Source organism: Coregonus lavaretus (assembly GCF_964263955.1).
Source record: "Coregonus lavaretus genome assembly, chromosome: 6".
Lineage (NCBI taxonomy): Eukaryota > Metazoa > Chordata > Actinopteri > Salmoniformes > Salmonidae > Coregonus > Coregonus lavaretus.
In genome coordinates, this window is record NC_139993.1 from 43,327,125 (window position 1) to 43,350,422 (window position 23,298).

The 23,298-nt window shown below is 42.1% G+C and overlaps 1 protein-coding gene across 1 annotated transcript in view; it reads left to right on the top strand.

The window, feature by feature from the left end:
* Positions 1–23,298, top strand: part of naaladl2 (N-acetylated alpha-linked acidic dipeptidase like 2) — a gene marked incomplete at its 3' end in the record, with an annotated part of 270,856 nt that overhangs the window by 61,168 nt on the left and 186,390 nt on the right. Inside the window, exon 2 of the mRNA XM_084163867.1 lies at positions 17,066–17,567. Coding sequence (XP_084019993.1) covers positions 17,066–17,567 — 502 coding nt within the window. The remainder of the gene's footprint in view (positions 1–17,065; positions 17,568–23,298) is intronic.

Below are 23,298 nucleotides of genomic sequence, written 5' to 3' on the forward strand. Positions count from 1 at the left end.
GCTGGTGACTCTCAGATCCACCTCTACGCAGACGACACCATTTTGTATACATCTGGCCCTTCATTGGACACTGTGTTAACTAACCTCCAAACGAGCTTCAATACCATACAACACTCCTTCCGTGGCCTCCAACTGCTCTTAAACGCTAGTAAAACTAAATGCATGCTCTTCAATCGAACGCTGCTTGCACCCGCCCGCCCGACTAGAATCACTACTCTCGGCGGGTCTGACTTAGAATATGTGGACAACTACAAATACCTAGGTGTCTGGTTAGACCGAAAACTCTCCTTCCAGGCTCACATTAAGCATCTCCAATCCAAAGTTAAATCTAGAATCGGCTTCCTATTTCGCAACAAAGCCTCCTTCACTCATGCTGCTAAACATGCCCTCGTAAAACTGACTATCCTACCGATCCTTGACTTTGGCGATGTCATTTACAAAATAGCTTCCAACACTCTACTCAGCAAATTGGATGTAGTCTATCACAGTGCCATCCGTTTTGTCACCAAAGCCCCATATACTACCCACCATTGTGACCTGTACGCTCTCGTTGGCTGGCCCTCACTACATATTCGTCGCCAAACCCACTGGCTCCAGGTCATCTATAAATCACTTCTAGGCAAATCCCCGCCTTATCTTAGCTCATTGGTCACCATAGCAACACCCACCCGTAGTATGCGTTCCAGCAGGTATATCTCACTGGTCATCCCCAAAGCCAACACCTCCTTTGGCCGCCATTCCTTCCAGTTCTCTGCTGGAAATGACTGCAACGACCTGCAAAAATCTCTGAAGCTGGAGACACTTATCTCCCTCTCTATCTTTAAGCATCAGTTATCAGAGCAGCTTACCGATCACTGCACCTGTACACAGCCCATCTGTAATTAGCCCACCCAACTACCTCATACCCATATTGTTATTTACATTGTTATTTATTTTGCTCATTTGCACCCCAGTATATCTATTTGCACATCATCTTCTGCACATCTATCACTCCAGTGTTAATACTCAATTGTAATTATTTTGCACTATGGCCTATTTATTGCCTTACCTCCATAACTTACTACATTTGCACACACTGTATATAGATTTTCTATTGTGTTATTGACTGTACGTTTTGTTTATTCCATATGTAACTCTGTGTTGTTGTTGTTTTTAATCGCACTGCTTTGCTTTATCTTGGCCAGGATGCAGTTGTAAATGAGAACTTGTTCTCAACTGGCTTACCTGGTTAAATAAAGGTTAAATAAAAAAATGTTTTGTTCAAATAAACAAGAGAGGCAGGATATCCAGGGTATGAAAATGCTGGCACTTCCATTTTACTGTCACTGCCAGCCGTAACTAACCTGACCATTCTATGACATTTTCCTTTGACTAACATTCAGAAAGTAAAATAGGTGAAGAAAAAAAAACATATGGAAAAAGCTGAACCAAACATGTCATAATCATATTCTCTTTGGTTTTGTCCCTTTAAGGGACAAAAGGGTTTTTTCATGCTGTATAGGATATGTACTGTACGGCAGTCCCAGCTGCAAGCATACAAGCGTGAAACTCCAATTGCAAGCTGTTGTTATCACGTTCTGCTTTTTCATTCCCATACCACAGATTGGTATCTGCTCTTAGAATTTAACATGGTTGTATGTTCTCACTATATGCGCTTCTCTTCACACACTTTACCATGCCGTGCTTCCCCCAACTCTGACTTGCCACTGCTGTTTGACTGTGGAAAGGTAGGTATCACTGACCTGATTTAAACTACAAAGAATATGCAGCAGTGCGATTGCAAACCAATTTATTTATCTTTCTGCTCGACTTGGCCCCTTTGTGAGATGTAGATTGCCCCTAAAAGTGTATTTTTAGGAAGCACCATCTGGTGTAACTGTACGTGCATGGCAGATGTGGCATTTCTCCCCATCTTTTCTATGCCATGGTATTGTTGAGCACGCTTGATTTTCCCATAAATGAAGTATTTTGTGAAATATACTTTGGTAAAGCTTAACAAGATATGAAGCGTGTGGCAGAAGTATATTGAGCCCGCTGCAAATGTGAAATGTGAGCTCATTTTTGTTTCTGTTGCAACAGTGGTTTGTGGTATTTTGTGTTATTTGTGTTAACTATACAATTGTTTTTCATGTGATTCTACAACTGACCCTTACATAACCCTCTCTGAGTTGTACTGAATGATTTACTTCACTTTGTTATCATTAGACTGACAATTTCATACTACGTGTGAATACATAATGCATGTCGGAGCTCTTTGCTCTTTCTGTAAGAATACTCATTCACAAAGATAATGGTTGATACAAAGACCTAAGCATTCCACCTGCATATTCTTCTTTTCACCTGTCATGGCTACAGTAACACTCTTATTGCTTTCAGTGACTACAATAATATCCGAGCTCCCAGTATGTCAAAAGCACTCTAACTCTCAATGGGAAAACAGTAGCCAGTGCCCTTGCTCCCTTTCTTAAGTCCAGTAGAAATAGTCCACTCTCCATGTGAACTGTATTAATAGTCTCCATGGTCAGGTCATGACCGGTTTGATCCTCTTGCTCACTGCCAGCAGGGCCCTCTCAGGGTTATACTTTACAGTATCAGTGTAATAACAATGACAGGATTTCAGGAACGCTGCTGCTCTCTGAGATAACAAATAAGATTGTAGAAATACACACACACATGCTTTGAGTAATCAGGGTTGATGCATTGTGGGGAAAAAGCACTTAACAAAATACAATTTAAAGTTAACATTCCACTTGTTTTGATTACCTAATGTGATTAGGCAACGTTTATATGCCCGTATTCATTCCAGTCATTACAGAAGTTCTGTTTCAATGTTATTTTACAAGTTTTTGGTATTCAGAAGTTAGGAACAGTATTTATCACCGTTAACACAATAGGCTGTTTATTCTTCCGCCTTTTATTTGTATTGACAAATGACTGGAAGCAATCTGTTGGAAGCTGGGCTATGAGGATGAATACAAAGTGAATATTGTGACAGTATGTTGATATTTTGTTATAGAACATTAACACTGTTGAGATATGGATATGTAATTCAAGGAAATGTATGTAGAATTTAAATGTAATTGTAGCACAAACAAATTATCTGAGCGAAATTTGAACTACCGGTCAGTTCTTATCTGGCCAAAAGCGATGCAGAGGATTCCAGTTACAGTAGGGAAGGAGCACGGTAACAAATGGTCAGAGATAGGTCTGACAGGCTTTTAGAACTCAGTACAAGTCAAGTCGTTTGTGACAATGCATTACACTAAGAGCCGCTGGCTCTAATTGCATCATAACTGGTTATAAGGATAATGAAAGTGGCTCATTGTTTATCGTTCCCTCATTAATTATTGTCTGGACACTAATTACAGAACAACCATGTTGCTACATGAAATGAAGCACCACCATATTTGAAACATGTATTAATTTGTTGGTCAATTAAAATGGATTTACACCAGTTTTAAATATGCTAATGCTTTGTTATCACTAGGTGAAGCGGAAGTTAACTTTTCTCCAATCGGTTGGTTTGCTTACAAAGCGGATGATTAATCGTGCGGGGCAGGTCAAATCTATCACACACAGAGAGGTGATTATTTCATTATTAACCTCTAAATAAAAGTTTGGTCAATGCAGCCACAGCCTAGCTGTTTATCCCCACTGTCACCTTTGATTTTCCCCTATGCAGAGACGCTGCTGCTTCCCCACCATATCATCTGGCCCCTCAGGGAATTCACTGAAAATATAGATTAACTTTGTGTCACTATTAATTAATAGAATAATTAATGGCGCGTTAGAGTGTTATTTTCTTTCTGTGTAGTGTTAGAGATAATGTTTTTCAGCAAGGCGGCAAGAAGTTGCTGTGGTAGAAGAAGATGAGTTGAGAAATGGCCAGGTTCTCACCCAGATGGTAAGGGGACAGACAGACTGTCACCCTGCGTGACCCTCGTATGATGAATACACAACAAATCCTCTAACAGGGAAATTCAACCAACTGCCATAGAGCGCCATAATCTATGCTTTTTTTTTACAATATGGGGGATTATTTCTATCTCTTCCATGGACATGATTCTGAGATTATTTCTCTCTCCATGAAGAGGATTTTGACTTTCCACCTCACAATTAGCTGACACGCTAACTTCCAGAGAAGTGTTCCCAAAGGACTGCAAAGGAGCAAAAAGAAGCCCACCTTAACTCTACTGCTCTTCCCAATGTTTTTACTCTCCCCCTCTAAAATGAAAGGGTTACAGTTTCCAGTGAGTTTGCATGGCACTGTAGAGGGGATTATTTGCAGAGGTTTCTCTCTTACTCCCGATGTTGCCCCCCTGGGAAGCGCCTCGTTCCTGCAGCAAAACTAATGGCTGGAGAATATATATTTTTCTAAATGATCCAGAACTCTTACTCTGAGAGGATCTGTCAACCCTGACACGGGGGGTTCGGATTATGGCCCACCAAGCCCAGGGACTCACACCAAAGATGAATGACCCGTTTTTAGGGGTGAAATATGGCTACCTTCGGTATCACACAGGCTTTCAAGACACCCTGGAAAGGTATCAGCAAGAGACCAGTTAATTGAAGAAGAAGAAGAAGAAGAAGACGAAGACCAAGACCAAGACCAAGACCAAGACCAAGACCAAGACCAAGACCAAGACCAAGACCAAGACCAAGACCAAGACCAAGACCAAGACCAAGAAGAAGAAGAAGAAGAAGAAGAAGAAGAAGAAGAAGAAGAAGAAGAAGAAGAAGAAGAAGAAGAAGAAAGGACCATCCACTGGTGCTTTATGTCTTGCTGGTGGATGATGTACAGTTGTAATGCATATTCAGCCCATTATGGAGGCTCCCTGTGAAAAAACCAAAGGGAATTCATCCACCAAGGCAGCTGTACTGTAGAAGGACCATGATCTATTGTTGACTCCTCAGATCACTCTATCAGCCATCTCACTGATCTCAGTGTAAAGATGCATGGAAATGGCTGCTCCAGAGAGCTGTATGGTTGCAATATATGGAATATGAGGCAGGAGGTAATTAGCCCTGCAGGTGGGGCAGCTTGCCTGTATACTCTACTGGCCCATTCCTCTACAATAAACATCATCTGCCATCAGATACCATTGGAGCCTCTTTTAGCGTGTGAATATCTCTAATTATACTCTATGGTAGAATTACCTGTAGTGTGCTCTCTTTCACTCTGAATGCTGAATATCTGGCATATTAATCATTGTGTGTGTGTGTGTGTGTGTGTGTGTGTGCGTGCGTGTGTGTGCATGTGCATGGATGTGTGTGCATATGTGTGTTTTCATATGTGAATTGGCCATTGCCTCGGGGTTCAGTGGATTTTAACTTTGAGCCATCTCCCCCCACTGTAGCAATGATACTTTGTATGTATGCCCTCGCGAAGCCATAATCAATTTAAGAGTTTGTCTTGGGTCATTATTACCTGCTGCAGAGCCATCTGTTAGCCAAGTCAGACTGAGGCCTGTGCCAGGTAGCTCAAATGTTGGAGTGCATTGCAATGTGGAGGTCTGTAGCACTGGGTTGAGTGGATGGAAGGATGGCAGGACTGGAGGGAGAGAGGGAGGGAGGGAAGAGAGAGAGGGGGGGGGGGGTACTGCCAGATGGTCAGGGACACCAGCCTCTTTACACTGCCAAATGGGCCCAAGCATATTTAAGAGTACCAGGACTAAATATAATTACTCTCAGCGTCAACTCAAAGAAGGGTCTGCTTGAGCACTTGCTCTCATACTAACTGTGATGAACTATACTGAAGACTAGTGCAGACATAGAACAGTGTCTGGTGTGTTTGACGTCAGACAGCTGTGATGCACTCACAATGAGCTGACCTTTAGTCTGTATAACAGCACAAGGACCCACCTCACTGCAGGTGACGTCCATTTACATAACACACACATTTCATGGCCGCCGCAACCACTGAGGAAATCAAAGGACTATATTTGTGTCTCGAGTGAAAAGAAAAGGGCACACCTGTAGCATCAAACATAACCTTCATTATTTCCATGTGTTTTTAGAGTGACTTTGTTTGACAGGGAGTGTGACGATCCATCATTATGTCACACAAGGGAAAGACCTCATTTTGAACAGCAGAAGGTGACATTCTCTTTGTGTGACAGTGGTAGGTGATACTGAGTGATCTGTGTTTGGGAGGAAAAGAACACCAGTGTGACACATACTGGCTATATTTAGATCACTTTTCTTGTGAGTGTGACTTTCAACAAACAGGAACTGGATCATATTTGAGCCATGGGGATGGGGAGAGGAGTAAAGCATGTGATTATGATTTAGTAAACTACATTACAAGCAAGTGTATTGGAGGTCACATAAATCTCTCTTTAAACTATTACTTATCAAATATAGACCTTGCCATCTGAAAAGTAACTGTATATAATATGCTATCATACATGTGTGCATTTAGATGGTATTGATTGTTTTTAATGCTATAAATCAATGAAAAAAATCTATTGAAAAGCGTTTTCAACCACTCTGTGGTTAGAAATGAGAGAGGATGAGCAGACACTGTATTCACTCAATGGTCATCAGTGTAATATTCATTCTCTCTAACTGGCATGTGAGAGGGTCATGTGCTGGGCCTACAGAGTGTACCATGGACCGTGGTGGATTTAGTTAGAGATTTGCAGGGAGAGCCTTGTCTGTCTGTCTGTCGAGTCCTCACTGACTAGCCTGATCTCTAATTAATGGGTTGACATTAGCTAATGAAGCTAATGGAGTAAACTGAGCAGCATATGGCCGCCCCATGGGGATCCATACTTAAAGCTTTAATTTTGATAAATGATGCCCCAGGTTATGTTTTTTATTAGCATTTCATTTGCAAAGCTGGATTAAACATAGATGGTAACGATCAAACAGGGGTGGGGGGTTGGGGGGGGGGTTGGGGGGCTGGAGGGGGTTGGGGTGCTGGAGAGTAAACATACCATAGGTCCTGTTTGAAAGAGGGATGTTATGTGCCACATGTTCCTGCCTGGATAGATCTCCTGGCCATGCATGAAGCTTGCGTCAGATAAAAGGATGGGGAGGAGAGGGAGGTTGTGGTGGAGGACGTTTGGCATGTGTCACAATGTCAGCCAGAGAGCCTGGGTGAGGAGGAGAGGTAGAGGGCATTAGCTGGCTAGATGAAAAGGCCTGTGGAACATGGTCCGAAAGCTTGTTATTGTGCAATTCCTCAGGTCACAGGAAAGGTTACTCATCACGAGTTAGGCTATACGTATACATTTAATGTTAAATTCTTCTCACTCCCTATCATGTCACCTTAGCCAATGAAAGAAGAATGTGTGTGTGAAATGTAGGTTTGTGAAAGATGAACAGAAAAGACAGCAGAATACCAGTTCCAGGTGCAGTTTGATATACAGTAAAGTCAATTTTCCCTTAATTAAGAAGTGAGGGGGTTTCGCCGTCAGTGCCTTTATATAATTATTTGACTGAATCATACCAGCCTCACAGAAATAGACTGCTACTACACAGTACGAATGATTTGTGCATGCTGCTCACAATGTAAAATATGCTACTGAAAATGGATGTGGTTGGTGTGTTAAATTCATACAGCAACATGAAAAGCAAGTGTTAGAGGTTTTAATCAAGCTTACAATACAGTCTTGTTTTACACTTACAGCCATTAGTCACAAAGTCCTTATTTGAAAGAAACTGAGTTATACACTGAGTGTACAAAACATTAGGAACATCTGCTCTTTCCATGACATAAATTGACCAGGTGAATCAAGGAGAAAGCTATGATCCCTTGTTGAATCCACTTCAATCAGTGTAGAGGAAGGGGAGGAGACAGGTTAAAGAAGGATCTTTAAGCCTTGAGACAATTGAGACATGGATTGTGTATTTGTGCCATTCAGAGGGTGAATTGGCAAGACAAAAGATTGAAGTGCCTTTGAACGGAGTATGGTAGTAGGTGCCATGGGCACCGGTTTGAGTGCAACACTGCTGGGTTTTTCACGCTCAACAGTTTCCTGTGTGTGACAAGAATGGTCCACCACCCAAAGGACATCCAGCCAACTTGACACTACTGTGGGAAGCATTGGTGTCAACATGGGCCAGCATCCCTGTGGAACGCTTTCGACACATTATAGAGTCCATCCCCCGATGAATTGAGGCTGTTCTGAGGGGAATATGGGGTGCAACTCAATATTCAGAATGTTTTCCTAATGTTCTGTAAACTCAGTGTATATATGTAATGAAGGATTGTTAGTATAATTCAGGTCTTAATGATCTGAGTGCCACTGGTAATTTGTTGTGGATGATAAAAGCCAGGCTCAATTGTGTTTCCTGCTTTTATAACATTTTACATTTACGTCATTTAGCAGACACTCTTATCCAGAGCGACGTACAGTTAGTGAATGCATACATTTTCATACTGGCCCCCCATGGGATGCGAACCCACAACCCTGGCGTTGCAAGCGCCATGCTCTACCAACTGAGCTACAGGGGACTATAACAGACATGTCTCATCTCACAATTGACTTGATATACAAATGTGCACAATAACGTTCATTGTGGTTTGCAGCCTGACAGATGGCCTTAATAACCCTTACCTCACATTAGGACAGCTCAAACGGATGTTTCTGTTGACTCAAAGTTGTTCACTCTCCAAGCAGAATGTAATGGAGGCCAGTCATTGATCTGATTTCCCTGTAATGCTGCTGGCGCTGTTGTTCCCAGAAACCCTGTATTTATCTCTCGGATCATATTTATATCTCTGAGCTACAGCATCACTTCCACCTCTGTTTATTGATCTGGATACACAAATGATGCATCGCTCACTGAAGGAGTCTTGTTGCACAATGCACACACAGCAGCCTGCATCTGTTCTGTAATGAGGAGTAAAACACTCAACAAACCACTGCCATATTGAGTCAGAGATCAGAGAATACCTATGGTATTGAGGGTTCTGTAGTTGCCATGACGCCTAAAGGCAGCCTAGGCAGAGAGCTCATGTAAATTCTGTATTTAATCATTTTTATGTAAATATTTGTACAAACATTTTATTTTTCAATAGCTAAATGAGTGCAGATCAAGTCTTGATATCATGAGTTGGATTCCCACACGTAAATTGATGAAAATCAGCATTGTCAACAAGCTAGCTAATGCTAACTAGCCGGTGTGTGTTTTCATTTGAATTACACCTAACTAACTTTACTATGCATGCAGAGTTGGCAGTGGGACAGCTTTTTAATTGCTCAGGAGTATACTTCTGAATTCAAACTTTATCACAGAGTCCCAATACAGAGAATGTGCAGACGGTGGAGACGCCCTGATGACATCGAGCTACCTGCCTGCCCTTGGACACCTGAACACAATCTCCGACCACCATCTCTGACCACCACCTTTGCTGACCATCTAGCTATGAGGTTCCAGATCCTCTCATGATCCATCTGCTGGAGGCTTCAAGAAGCACTCAAACAGACTTGATCTAGCTGATCTACAGTAGTTACTGTTGTAGCCTATATACAGTGGGGGAAAAAAGTATTTAGTCAGCCACCAATTGTGCAAGTTCTCCCACTTAAAAAGATGAGAGAGGCCTGTAATTTTCATCATAGGTACACGTCAACTATGACAGACAAAATGAGATATTTTTTTCCAGAAAATCACATTGTAGGAGTTTTAATGAATTTATTGCAAATGATGGTGGAAAATAAGTATTTGGTCACCTACAAACAAGCAGGATTTCTGGCTCTCACAGACCTGTAACTTCTTCTTTAAGAGGCTCCTCTGTCCTCCACTTGTTACCTGTATTAATGGCACCTGTTTGAACTTGTTATCAGTATAAAAGACACCTGTCCACAACCTCAAACAGTCACACTCCAAACTCCAATATGGCCAAGACCAAAGAGCTGTCAAAGGACACCAGAAACAAAATTGTAGACCTGCACCAGGCTGGGAAGACTGAATCTGCAATAGGTAAGCAGCTTGGTTTGAAGAAATCAACTGTGGGAGCAATTATTAGGAAATGGAAGACATACAAGACCACTGATAATCTCCCTCGATCTGGGGCTCCACGCAAGATCTCACCCTGTGGGATCAAAATGATCACAAGAACGGTGAGCAAAAATCCCAGAACCACACGGGGGGACCTAGTGAATGACCTGCAGAGAGCTGGGACCAAAGTAACAAAGCCTACCATCAGTAACACACTACGCCGCCAGGGACTCAAATCCTGCAGTGCCAGACGTGTCCCCCTGCTTAAGCCAGTACATGTCCAGGCCCGTCTGAAGTTTGCTAGAGTGCATTTGGATGATCCAGAAGAGGATTGGGAGAATGTCATATGGTCAGATGAAACCAAAATAGAACTTTTTGGTAAAAACTCAACTCGTCGTGTTTGGAGGACAAAGAATGCTGAGTTGCATCCAAAGAACACCATACCTACTGTGAAGCATGGGGGTGGAAACATCATGCTTTGGGGCTGTTTTTCTGCAAAGGGACCAGGACGACTGATCCGTGTAAAGGAAAGAATGAATGGGGCCATGTATCGTGAGATTTTGAGTGAAAACCTCCTTCCATCAGCAAGGGCATTGAAGATGAAACGTGCCTGGGTCTTTCAGCATGACAATGATCCCAAACACACCGCCCGGGCAACGAAGGAGTGGCTTCGTAAGAAGCATTTCAAGGTCCTGGAGTGGCCTAGCCAGTCTCCAGATCTCAACCCCATAGAAAATCTTTGGAGGGAGTTGAAAGTCCGTGTTGCCCAGCGACAGCCCCAAAACATCACTGCTCTAGAGGAGATCAGCATGGAGGAATGGGCCAAAATACCAGCAACAGTGTGTGAAAACCTTGTGAAGACTTACAGAAAACGTTTGACCTGTGTCATTGCCAACAAAGGGTATATAACAAAGTATTGAGAAACTTTTGTTATTGACCAAAAACTTATTTTCCACCATAATTTGCAAATAAATTCATTAAAAATCCTACAATGTGATTTTCTAGATTTTTTTTCCTCATTTTGTCTGTCATAGTTGACGTGTACCTATGATGAAAATTACAGGCCTCTCTCATCTTTTTAAGTGGGAGAACTTGCACAATTGGTGGCTGACTAAATACTTTTTTCCCCCACTGTATATATTTGTAATTACTTTTTGTTGTTTATTTTGCTTAACAAGCGCTTTAAGATTTTGTCTGTAATGAAAAGCGCTATAAAATGTTTATTAAATTATTATGATGATGATGATGATGATGATGATTATTATTACCTATGGGCAGGAAATGCCTCTCACTCTTAGCCTATTAAGTGAAGTGTCAAGGACACTCATTCCTGCTTGCTTTACCTCATTGATGAGATTATATTTTTTTATATTTACAAGGTTATCTGTTTCTGTAAAAGTTGAAAAAACTAAAAAGATATTGCACATAACTTCTAATAAATTTCTAGAATTACATCATGATGGAAGTATTCTATGTATGTATTCTGTGTGTACAAGCCAATGAACTACTACTCTAGGCTCCGCAACAATTAGAAATCAAATGAAATGCTTGAGCGTAGTGCACACACAATACCAATAATAATACCAGAATGTCCAACCTATGAGTTGATTTGAAGGTAAGACTTTCTTCTGATTTCAGAGCAGAAAACAGTGTCAGATGTGAGGAAATGGATGTGGTGCATGTTATTGTTTTCTTGTCTAGCATTCTTAGACATGGCCCCATGTACTGTACATTGAGATTTAATGCAGAGATCCATAAAGTAGAATTATTTGGGCACACCCTGGGGATGGCATATTTTATTCATGAGCACTATAAAAATAAAGGTTTGCTCTGATGGCCCAGGGCCAGTAACATATTCTGAGAGCTGGGCCAGATGCTGGTTCTAAATGGATACTAGCAACACAGCACAGCAGCCATGCTTCCTCTCGTTCCTCCAGGCTGGTGCAGGGTTAGTTCCAGCCACTGTTGGCCCACAGTAGTTCATGACCAAGCATATACTTCCTATACTTACAATTGCCTTTTGTGTCTGTCCATTAAATAGAGTGTGCTGCTGTTTATTTGTCAACAGCATTGGCATTGTGTGCTGCTTATGTTGTGCAGTGAGTTGTAGGTATTCCATGGTAATAACTTGCTTAAGTTTTTCTCGTCACCTTTCTCCAGTTTCTTTGCCCTACTGTGAACTGATTGACAGTTGGCTTCATGTTCTGCAACTACGGCAACTGACAAGGTCATGTCAGATGAGATGATGGGTAGGCAGGACTGTGCTGGGAAATATTTACTCTCTCTTTTTTGTCCTTCTCCCTCTCTCACCCACTCACACGCCCACACACAATAGTCTACTACACACGGACACACACACACACACACACACATTTCTCTTTTACTATACTGAACAAAAATATAAACGCAACATGCAACAATTTCTATGATTTTACTGAGTTACAACTCCTATAAGGAAATCAGTCAATTGAAATAAATAAATTAGGCCCTAATGTATGGATTTCACATGACTGGGAATACAGGTATGCATCGGTTGGTCACAGATACCTTTAAAAAGGTAGGGACGTGGATCAGAAAACCAGTCAGTATCTGGTGGGACCACCATTTGCCTTGTGCAGCGCGACACATCTCCTTCGCATAGAGTTGATCAGGCTGTTGATTGTGGCCTGTGTAATATTGTCGCACTCCTCTTCAATGGCTGTGTGAAGTCCCCAGCACAAGGTGCAACTGTGTAATGATCATGCTGTTAATCAGCTTCTTGTTATGCCACACCTGTCAGGTGGATGGATTATCTTGGCGAAGGAGAAATGCTCACTAACAGGGATGTAAACAAATTTGTGCACAATATTTGAGAGAAATATTTGTGCGTATGGAACATTTCTGCGATCTTTACATGTTGCGTTTATATTTTTGTTCAGTATATACAGTGGCTTGCGAAAGTATTCACCCCCCTTGGCATTTTTCCTATTTTGTTGCCTTACAACCTGAAATTAAAATGGATTTTGGGGGGGTTTGTATCATTTGATTTACACAACATGCCTACCACTTTGAAGATGCGAAACTTTTTTTGTTGTGAAACAAACAAGAAATAAGAGAAAAAAACAGAGAAATTGAGCGTGCATAACTATTCACCCCCCCCCCAAAGTCAATACTTTGTAGAGCCACCTTTTGCAGCAATTACAGCTGCAAGTCTCTTGGGGTGTGTCTCTATAAGCTTGGCACATCTAGCCACTGGAAATTTTGCCCATTCTTCAAGGCAAAACTGCTCCAGCGCCTTCAAGTTGGATGGGTTCCGCTGGTGTACAGCAATTTTAAGTCATACCACAGATTCTCAATTGGATTGCGGTCTGGGCTTTGACTAGGCCATTCCAAGACATTTAAATGTTTCCCCTTAAACCACTCGAGTGTTGCTTTACCAGTATGCTTAGGGTCATTGTCCTGCTGGAAGGTGAACCTCCGTCCCAGTCTCAAATCTCTGTCAAGACTGAAACAGGTTTCCCTCAAGAATTTCCCTGTATTTAGCGCCATCCATCATTCCTTCAATTCTGACCAGTTTCCCAGTCCCTGCCAATGAAAAACATCCCCACAGCATGATGCTGCCACCACCATGCTTCACTGTGGGGATGGTGTTTTCGGGGTGATGAGAGGTGTTAGGTTTGCACCAGACATTGTGTTTTCCTTGATAGCCAAAAAGCTCAATTTTAGTCTCATCTGACCAGAGTACCTTCTTCCATATGTTTGGGGAGTTTCCCACATGCATTTTGGCGAACACCAAACATGTTTGCTTATTTCTTTCTTTAAGCAATGGCTTTTTTCTGGCCACTCTTCCGTAAAGCCCAGCTCTGTGGAGTGTACGGCTTAAAGTGGTCCTATGGACAGATACTCCAATCTCCGCTGTGGAGCTTTGCAGCTCCTTCAGGGTTATCTTTGGTCTCTTTGTTGTCTTTCTGATTAATGCCCTCCTTGCCTGGTCCGTGAGTTTTGGTGGGCGGCCCTCTCTTGACAGGTTTGTTGTGGTGCCATATTCTTTCCATTTTTTTTATAATGGATTTAATGGTGCTCCGTTAAAAACCCAACAATGATTTGAACTTCTCCACAACTTTTGTCCCTGACCTGTTTGGAGAGCTCCTTGGTCTTCATGGTGCCGCTTGCTTGGTGGTGCCCCTTGCTTAGTGGTGTTGCAGACTCTGGGGCCTTTCAGAAAAGTTGTATATATACTGAGATCATGTAATTGGTTGCACCAGATCATATTTAGGGGCTTCATAGCAAAGGGGGTGAATACATATGCACGCACCACTTTTCCGTTATTTATTTTTTAGCATTTTTTGAAACAAAATATTTTTTACATTTCACTTCACCAATTTGGACTATTTTGTGTATGTCTGTCCATTACATAAAATCCAAATAAAAATCAATTTCAATTACAGGTTGTAATGCAACAAAATAGGAGAAACGCCAAGGGGGATGAATACTTTTGCAAGGCACTGTATCTCACCAGTATTGATCCATATGGAAATTACATGAATAGATAATGTAGTTACAGATACAGGCATTCAGTTGACTATTGAATGGGTACGGCTGCGGAAGAAAGGACATGGGCTTTTCTTTCAATCTCTCTGTCATTGGCATCTAAGGGTTGAAAGTTAAAGAAGTGTGTTACCCTCAGCATTCCAATGTTATTCTCCCCTTTCAAACACTGATCCACAAACACATTTGTATTCCATTGTGTGCCCTGAATATCAACAATATAAAGTGCTATCAGGGTATTGCGCAATATAAGAATTATAGTTACTAAGGCTACTGCACATGTTCATTATATCCTGTATACACTTCGATTTGTTCTTTTTTGTATAACTTGAACAGGAATAGATGAGTAGATAAACAGTTAGTTTCAGCATTAATGCTAGAAAGTCCATGGTAAGGCCAGTGTGATGCCATTTGAAAGTGTTGGCAGAAGACTGACAGACACAGTTAGTTGTGGTGTCTTCATGCCTGCCCTAGGCAATCAGGTAATCGATCATGTGTTGGCAGCTATTCACCATATTGTCAGTTGTCTCATTTGATTTAAATCAAAATGACAAATGACTGCCTTGCATATTCATACATCCAATCTTAGAATAAAGGGTTCCAAAAGGGTTCTTCAGCTCTCCTCATAAGATAACCCTTTTTGGTTCCAGGTAGAACCCTTTTTGGTTCCAGGTAGAACCCTTTTGGATTTTATGTTATGTGGAACCCTCTGTGGAAAGGGTTATACATGGAACCAAAAATGGTTCCACCTGGAACCAAAAGGGTTCTACCTGGAACCAAAAAGGGTTCTTAAATGGGTTATCCTATGGGGACAGCCAAAGAACCCTTTTAGGTTCTAGATAGCACCTTTTCTCTTCTAAGAGTGTATGAATAAAAAATAGCAACACTAACTCATTTGTGGCTACTGGTTATGCAGGTATTTAGCAGGTTGGTTATGTACTGTAGGTGTCTTAAAATGTAAACAAGAACCAGCAATACCATGGCACCAAATAAAATGCTAAGCATGTATTAATATAGGGACCCTTACCATGTGAGGTGTCAGTCTGGCATCCGTCATGGAAAAGTCAAAGACAGTAATAGAATGGATGGCTTTGTCTGAGAGTTGAAAGGCATTAAATCGCTGGTGTTCCTGTGATTAAATGTAAGCTGTCACTCTGCATGGGAGAGCTGCTGTTTCCCCGCACCACCATATGTACAGTACGCTATGCCAGTCCACATGGGGAGTGGCATTGTGTGTGTGTGTGTGTGTGTGTGTGTGTGTGTGTGTGTGTGTGTGTGTGTGTGTGTGTGTGTGTGTGTGTGTGTGTGTGTGTGTGTGTGTGTGTGTGTGTGTGTGTGTGTGTGTGTGTGTGTGTGTGTGTGTGTGTGTGTGTGTGCGTGAGTGTGTGTGTTCTGAACTACTGGTCGACGAGGGTCAGTATTAAAGTGAACTTTGTCCCTTGGTAGAGAGGGGATCTTTTATCTGACTCCATGCAGAAATAATGGACGTTTAGTAGAGCATTGAAGATTGATGTGGGGAAACTCTCAGGCTAATCTATGCTTCATTCTTACCATCAATCAATCAAATGAATTTCTAAAGCCCATTTTACATCAGCAGATGTCACAAAGTGCTTATATAGAAACCCAGCCTAAAACCCCAAAGAACCACATGATGTCAGATCCAGGCATGTTCTTTTTAAGCAAGGAATTAGCTTTTCTTCCTCCTCTCCCTGAAACACCCACACAAAATTAAATATCAATTCTGACTACAAAGTATTCAACGTTAAAGGGACCATGTTAAAATGAAATACATTTGCTGCTTGTGTGTGAGTGTGTGTGTTTTGGTGTGTATGAACAGAGACAGAGTACTAGTAATGGATTTGCAACTCCAAATAGTTTCATTTGAAGTGAGATATATATTCTTCTCTTTTAGATAAATCTTTCTCTGAAGAAAAGTGTTGCTCAGAGAGATCACTTAGTGTTCTCTTGCTGCTCAGGGTGGTGCAGTATAACTTTCATAGCAACAGATTTCACTCTAATGTCTGCTTAAAGAAAATCTTTAAAGCAATGTCTTTGAAAGAATAAGTGGCTTTGGTGTATTTTTGAGTTTCACAGCAGTTTGGATTTTTTGGTTATTATCGATTGGGCTGCTGTTTGGAGTTTGATAGCAGTGGCAGTAAAAGGGACAGTTAAATTTGATGGTATACTAAGACACTGGACTCCATTTTATTAATTTGATCCCACTCAAGTCATCTCCGTTAATGATCTACTTTAGCAGCTGTAGTGAACTTAGCATACTCTTATTGGGCTCCGTGTGAATGCTCTTTACTATTTAGTTAGGGCGCTGGAGTTCAACCCCTGGGTTAGCAGCCACATAAATACATCACCTTTGAATTGTTATGGTGATGAAAGCCCAGGAAACAATGTGTGTGCCGTGTGTGTCAGTGGTAATGCAGTGCATAGGTCCAACTGCACAGGCTCTCTTAGTGTAGGCCTGTATGATATAGTGAAAGGTTTAGTTCATCAGTTTGGTTGATTAGCTGTTAACCAACCCCTCATTCAGTGCTCTTGTTAACCTGGGTTAACCTCTGTGTAATCTGTATGTATCCAGGTCTTGAAGGCATGGCGTACAGGAAGGTGCGTGCGGCCCACGCAGGGTCTCTAGAGCGGGAGGAACTGCAGGCATCCGCCTTGGACCTGGAGTGGGACATGGAAAAGGAGCTACAGGACCCCGGACTAGGACTGGACCGCTTCCAGCTGGAGTGTGTGGAGCATCGGACCGTGGGCAGCGCCAACCGTGCTGATCCAGACCCAGACCTCGAGCCCATCCAGCCCTCTGTGTCCGTCTCGCCCCACGGAAGGTTTGAGCGGCTGCAGGAGGACCCCAACTACATCTCCCACTTCACCAGGGCTCCACCCAAGGGCCAGCGGAGAAGCAGCTGCAGCCTGGTAAAGTACCTGCTAGCGGGTGTAGGGCTCTTTATCCTGGGGCTGCTGATAGGCCACTACGCCCACAGCACGGACCAGCCCACTCCTGAACCCCCAACCGACACAGACCTCCTGGAGGAGCTGCTGAGGGACATCACAGCTGAGAAGATCCAGGCTCTGCACAGGTAGGTAGGCCTTTTCACACATATACCAATTACCCCGTGATTCCCTGTTTTGCCTCAATGCCTGCAAATCGTTTAGAGAGAGAGTGTATAATATTACAGGTAATGCATCTTCTTAGTGTGGAGGCATTATGCACAGCAGCAGCAGAACAATAAGCAGGCGAGGTGAGAGGATTTGTATGAAAATTACATTCATTTGGAAGTGTTTCTCTGAGAAGGAAGCTCTCCCAGGTCATGCAAAGGTGATTTAGAGCACATTAATTGCTGCCGATCTCTCAGCCAATAAACCTGCGGTCCATTCTGAAAGCCTTCCTCTGTCTGTGGAAGTTAGACATTCTTAGGAAGCAGATGTGGGCTTTCCTGGAACAGTCTCTCAGGGACCTGCATCCTTCTAGCAAAGACAGTCTCCCAGCCAAACACTGTAGCACACTGTATCCCCACTAGTGACAAGAAGGCCTTGTTCACTCCATGCCCAGCTGTGTATAGCTGACAGGCAGGGACAAGGCCCAAGCAGGTACTAATGTTAAATTAAATGCAGACAAACCTCTGGTGGCATGATATTGTTTTGGTGCCAAGGATCATGGAATACATGTATATTTGTGTCAGAAAGATAACTTAGTTTCCACTGAACTGAGACAATCTGACTCCCAAACAGGCTTTGCTGTTTTTTTGTATTTATTATTTATTTAGTCACATTTATTTTTCAGGCGGCAGGGCCAACAGCAGAGCCCAGATTCTCTTGGAGAAAGACACAATATAGTAACCTCAAGTAACACTATGATCATGCATTCAGCCACCAACTGAAAATTCTCAGTATTCAGACCTTGGATGTTGTTTACCAAAATAATTGCATTATTTACGTTTGGGGCACAGAGCTTAGCCGCGGGAAGATGTTTGGGGGTGAGGGCTATATCAGCCCGCTAATATGGGACTAGTAAAGGCCCAGTGCACTACTTTTGTGACGAAAAATAACACTATTTTTTTTTTTTTAAATCAGGGTGTGCTTCAGCACCTTCAGCACCCCTACTTCCCGCGGCTATTGCACAGAGGGAATCCTGCAATCTCTCTCACAAAGTGATGCTAAATGGGGAGAGGGGATATTGTTGCAGCTCAGAATGTTTAGAAAATAGAATAAAATTGGTAAATGAAATGGTTTTATCCTCAGTAATTCTCCCAAATTAACTAATGGCATTCTGTACTGCTTGGATGCCTCACCTCTTTCCACTTTATTTGTGTCCACTCAGATTTCTGCAGGATGCTAGTAGGCTACAATTAACTTTATTTAGTCAGTGTACAGTAAGTTTTTGTGTGCTTGGTGACTAGCTATACATAAATAGAAGTGTGGGATTGAGTGTGCTATTATGAACTGCAGTATGTAATAGTCCTACTGATGTTTGGGTATTTTCTCCATTGTGCTCCTGCCAAAAGACCATTGTTTTCTCCTGAATAGACTCTTATGCTGAGACGTGAATATTTATTTGGCTCATCACAGTATGCGTTTTCTTGTTTTACCATTTACACTTCAGAGAAACGTGCAGGCGCAAAAACAGTCTCAGTGAAATTGGATTAGCCCAAAATCCCTGGAAGAAGTGAATTTCCCTCTGTTTGTGTCTCTCTAATGCTATTCTTTATCTCCCCGAGACACTCACACACCAATTATGCCCTGTAATTGATACAGTCCAGCATGTTGGGAGCAATTCTCATCCCCACCAATTGAAATAAATAATCCCAAAGTCAGATTAAGGGTCATGTCTACAGACGGATAAGGAAGGGGGGGCTTGTGTAGAAAAACATAAAAACTGTTTGGACATACTGGTTACTGTAACAGAGGAAACATGTTGGCTCTGGAAGACCTAAGAAGATATTGCTAGGGACCTTTGGTCTCCTGGTCAATTCCATCTCCAAACGGAGAGGGAGGCTACAAACTGTCTAGGTTTAGTGTCAAAGATGGTTGACAGCTTATAAAACAGGCCAGAACACAATACACATAGTACCATGCCCAAATACTGTAGCTACCCACAGGGCACAGACGTTAATTCAGCATTTATTCCACGTTGGTTCAACGTAATTTCATTGGAATTATGTGGAAACAACGTTGATTCAACCAGTGTGTGCCCAGTGGGTATGGTCATCATGAAGAATGGCTTTCTGCCACCTTTGGGCTAATAGTAAAGATATTGTGTGATGTGGTGTTATGGGTCATTGACCTAGATTGCCCATAACATTGTCAGTTCTTCTTCTATTCCCCATGGAGACCATTTGAATGAAAAGACCCGTGGATGAAGCCAGACTGTTTCTCTGTGCAAATGTAGTCTGTTTTGGGTTGGTGCCAAATTGAATTTATATAGACAATCTTCCATTAATCATCAACTGGAGCCATATTAACCCACCTGGTAGGGTGCCAATCAGAGACGCTAAAGGAGAAACTTGTGAGTAAGCACAGCGTTTAGAAATTATTAAGTTGATTCTCTAACAGGTGGAGCAGCTGTAAAACATGATGTTATCTTGACATATGACAAATAGATACAGTAAGATTCTTCACGTATTGTACCACAAATGATCTTTCTGATCTACCTTTAACACATTTGGGGTCGTAGTTCTATGAATATAGAACGATGCCCAGAAATGAGACTCACACCTCCATATACTTGTGGACAAACAATAACTTGTTCACCCTACGTGGGTGTTATGGCTTTTGTAGCTCTGACTAGAATACATCTCTTTCTCTCTTTCTCGCTCCCTCTCTCTCCCTCTCTCTTCATCCCTCCCTCTTAATCCATCTCTCTCCACTGGGGGGGCTGTGAATGGACTACACCACAAGATAATCTGGGGCTTCTATTATGACCTGGTGATAGGACTGGTAACATTCCTTCAGTAGAATAGTACAATACTTAGACTTATTGAGGATATTATGCATTCTTTAACAGACATGTCATTATGATTGAATGCTTTTGAATAAATAGAACGGAATATTGTCGTGGGAATGTAGTGTCATATTATGAGAAATGCTTGAGCTGCAGTCTCTCCATGGGTAACATCCATGGGAATTGAATAATGACCTAATTGGGTGTCAACATGAACCATTGCGAAGTCGGCATAAAGCTATTATAGTTTGACACTTATATCAATAAAAGTATGTTTGGTATACTGAATAATGTAGGATGTAAATACAAATCTAAAAAGAGATTTAAAGAAATGGAATGGAAAGATGTTGTATATGGCCATATACAGTATTGTCTGCATACTTTTTTGTGCTGTAATAATTCTTAGTGTGCTGTAAGGTATGATCTGTGTGTGTCTATTGTGTGTGTAAGAGAGAGTAAGAGAGAGCATGAGAGACTGTGTGTGTATGCGTGCCCGCATGCAGCTTTTGCTGAATCTGTACGACCACTGCTCACTCAAGGCTAAGACCCATTGTTAGGTACAAGTTGAGATCGATTGCCGTAGAATGAAATTGATATTCCCTGGGTGTGTGAAACAATATTAATTGCAGTGTGTTACAATGACCATCAATAAGCAGGAGAGTCCTCTAGTCCCACTGCCACTCCCAGGACAGCGGGACAGCGCTTTCTTCTTCTTAAAGAGATACTACATTTGAGCAGACAGATGGATTATGGTATGTTTAAATTGCATTATATTTTCTCCTGGCACAGCTCCTACTTCCTGGTGGAGCAGGATGTAAAATAAAGTCAAACGTCATCCATTTGGTGAACATGGACCTTGCATAGTTGTCGTCTGATGGGGGAGGGAGGCAGTGACATGATGAGGCAGGACAGAGACTGGTCAAACTCTCTCCAATGCAAGAGTGTAGAAATAATGAGGACTTGAAAAGTATTGTAAGCCAAAATGGCACTACCAATATTTCAACAATCACCAGAAATTACCAACATCTCCCTCAACATTCAGGTCAATTCAGGTCAATTTTTAGAAGCAGTGAAATTATTTTTTTAAATAACTTTTGGCAACAAGCAGGATGAGCCCTAGCATGCACGGCTTTGGCTCACTCCAACCAAACTTTCACGAGTGGGAAGCCCAGCATGCTGGTTTGTGAAAAGCAATTAAACTAGGGAGCTGGTCTCTGTGGTGCAAGGGAGCAGTAGGCTACGGGTGTCAGGAGTCAGGAGTCAGAACCACGGCCCATCAGCCATGCCGGACGGATCCACTGTGAGCCTATGATATTTAAAACAAACAGTGATTAAGCAGGAGATTACCAAAGTGACTCTGGCTGCTGAGGTCATTTTGGTCATTAGATCGTTTTGGGTGACACCAAGGTAATGACTCCCTCCTGCCTGCTGCACGCCACACTCAAACACTGCAGTCATATTTCACTCTGCCTCCTCTGCCCTACTCCTGCTTTCTGTAAGCAGTCCAGCCCTTCCCTGCATGACAGCACTCACATATTTAATAATCGACTGTACCTCAGAATTGGACCAGACAACATTACAGATGGCAATTACTAAACAAAACGTGTAACTTCAATTGGACCTTTATGATATAGGCTAAACTTCACATAATTGTGCCAGCCATAGTCTCTGACTAGTAATGCAATGATATTATATAATGTTCAGGGGGAAAACATATCCTGTGTGAGCCAGAGGGAAAGTCATCAGAGTGCTTCCAACTACCTCTATTCAGCTGTGGTCACGAATGGTAATGTGAAGAGATGAGAATAAGTATTTATTTTATTTTAGTGACCTTCATGTTTGTTTGCATCCGAGTTCATGTACATTGCAGTCCAGTTACCTGTCCTGACGGTACTACATCAGAGAGAGCGAGAGAGAGAGAGAGCGAGAGAGAGAGAGAGAGAGAGAGAGAGAGAGAGAGAGAGAGAGAGAGAGAGAGAGAAGCACATTCACCATTTGGTGTCGCAAAGTATTGGCAAGGTAGTATGGGTTGCACCTGCATCACTCGGTCGCGTCATTGCCATTGTTATCAACGTTCTACAGACACCACACCAAAGGTATAACGGGGGCTAATGACTTTGAAAAGGAGCTAAAGACTGTTTCGCCAGTGATGTATTCGAGTCACTAAACCTTGTGTCCGAATTGAGTCCCAAGTCCCCTTTGCTCGAGTCCAAGTCTGAGTTACCAATGGTCGAGTCACGAGTCGACTCACGAGTCCCTATGGCTGAAGTCGAAGTCCCAGTGCCCAGCTCAGTGGCAAGATCAATAAATTGTTTGCTATCCCTTGTCCTTTCTTTCTGTGGAACCACATTTTTGCATATAAGCTATTGGTAATGTTACCAGGGCCACATTCAGTTGAAAAAACATTATCAAACATTGCAGATAGAAATACATGAATAGAGACAACATTATTCCTTATTCAACATGTCAGAGAGGCATGTTTGTTCTACATAGCATATTTCCTTCTGAACGTTCCAAGAGCTTGTTAGCTATAGTTAGCTAATAAGGTAACATGACTGAACAAGATATACCCTAAACAAATGGTTAATGGTCAGGTCCACAAGTACCCTACGGTTAGAACGACCTGCGTTATGCTTAATGAATGTGGCCCGCCAATGCACGATAGAAAGGTTGCGCCGGTATTATTGGTCATGTCTTTTGAACAAGAATCAAGCAATTTTTTCTGAGGAAAAGAGGGAGTCTTGGCTACGTTGGCTACAGACATGTACAGTACCAGTCAAAAGTTTGGACACAGATACTCATTCAAGGGTTTTTCTTCATTTTTACTATTTTCTACATTGTAGAATAATAGCGAAGACATCAAAACTATG